Source organism: Corylus avellana, chromosome ca5 (assembly GCF_901000735.1).
Source record: "Corylus avellana chromosome ca5, CavTom2PMs-1.0".
NCBI lineage: Eukaryota > Viridiplantae > Streptophyta > Magnoliopsida > Fagales > Betulaceae > Corylus > Corylus avellana.
The window spans coordinates 1,105,641-1,107,382 of NC_081545.1; the positions used below are offsets into that span (position 1 = coordinate 1,105,641).

The 1,742-nt window shown below is 33.4% G+C and overlaps 1 protein-coding gene across 1 annotated transcript; it reads right to left on the reverse strand.

Annotated features, from left to right (window-relative positions):
* Positions 1-551: 551 nt before the first annotated feature.
* LOC132180631 (subtilisin-like protease SBT3) lies at positions 552-1,328 on the reverse strand. Its single transcript, XM_059593523.1, has one exon. It carries the CDS (start codon positions 1,326-1,328, stop codon positions 552-554), a length of 777 nt encoding a protein of 258 aa, XP_059449506.1.
* Positions 1,329-1,742: the final 414 nt, after the last annotated feature.

The window sequence follows — 1,742 nt, forward strand, 5'->3', positions numbered from 1 at the left end:
CGAGAATCACTTAACTTGTATGTTTAAGGTTTTGTTAATGTATATGTATATAGTTATAATTTATTTGTGGACAATGACGTAATATACAACAATGTTGTTGTATATATATATCAATTTTTGTGGACATGAAATGGATATATGTTGTGGGGAATGTTGGGATAGGACTTGAGAAATGGATGTATGTTGATAGCAATTGATGATGTATGGTGAGAGCAATTTATGATGTATGATCAGGTGTGTACAAATAAACAAAATTTGGAGAAATTAATTTTAATTTTTTTTTTTTTTTTTTTATGCACAAAATCGTAACGTGTCATAAACTGACACGTTACTAAGTAGTAACGTGTCAGTTTATGACACGTTACTAAGTAGTAATGTGTCAGTTTATGACACGTTACTATACTTAGTAACGTGTCAAAAATTGACACGTTACTAAGTAGTAACGTGTCAGTCTTAACACGTTACTAAACGGGATTTAGCAACAATCAAATTCCTAATACGCCAGACACGTTACTATATACATGTTACTAAAATTTAGTAACGTGTTAACCCTAGTGACACGTTACTAAACCACTGTTACTAACCCACATAATTTTTGTAGTGCCATGGCCTTTATATCCTGCCACAGTTGAAAACCTAACGCCTTTGTCCATGGCAGCAAATGAAGCTTCTGCTAAACGATCCATTTCTGATGGCACTGCATATGTGCAGGAGGTAAAAAACAAAAAAATCACATCAACACCATCAACAATGTCTTGGTACATAGCTGCAAAGACATAAAATAAGCATCTTCCTTCATCCCAAGAGACTTTGTATATTGCCAATCTACTAATCTTAATACTGCGTGTCTTAGTAACTAAACCCTTATTGAAGAACCTGGCTCCAATAATGGCCTCACATCTTCCCTTCCACTTATTTGGAACTTTCCCTGTCATACCATTATCTTTGAAGCTCTCGCTTTCCAGCCAAACTCCGGCGTGAATGACAATCAATTTGACATTTTTTCCATAACAGCTTGAAGTGTGGGGGGTGTAAAGGGTGAAAGTCTTTTCATTAGAAGCAAAGGAAAACCTTGGTGGCTTCTTTGAAACCTCAAGCTCATATTGAGAGTGAAGTGTAGTAATAAGACCTTGGAAAACATGATCTTGAATATGTGGTGGGGAGGATCGATGACTTTCTAAAGAGGCAGGATTTGTAAACCTGAGGGATTCAATGATGGAAGAAAACCAGTGAAGGTGATTAGTGAAGGACATTGATTCAGCATGGAAAGCTAGAAAGAAGGACACAAGAAAGAACAAGTACAAAAAAGGAACCCTATCAAACTCCATTGTTGCTTTAATGACCAGAGCTTTTGTTTAGAATTTAATGGCCATTGTGATCAATTTATATAGAGAATGAACCCCCAATACACCACCACCCCACCAAAAAAAAAAAAAAACAAAAAAAAAAGATAATAAGAAATAAGAAAAAAGGAAAATAATAATAAAATAAAGAAAATTGAATGGCTAATCTCTTTGTAAAATTAGAAAAGTCTTTTCTATGATGGGAATTGGCACCAATAAACATTATCAATGTAAGTGGATAAATAAATTTGCTTCTCATATAATCCAAAGGTTGGAATGTGATAATAGAATAAAAAAAAAAAAAGAAAAAAAAAAAGAAAGAAGAAAGAAAATGTTAAATCGCTACATGGAATATTTAATTGAAATCAATGTTAAATTATGAAGTAAGGGTTCGAATTT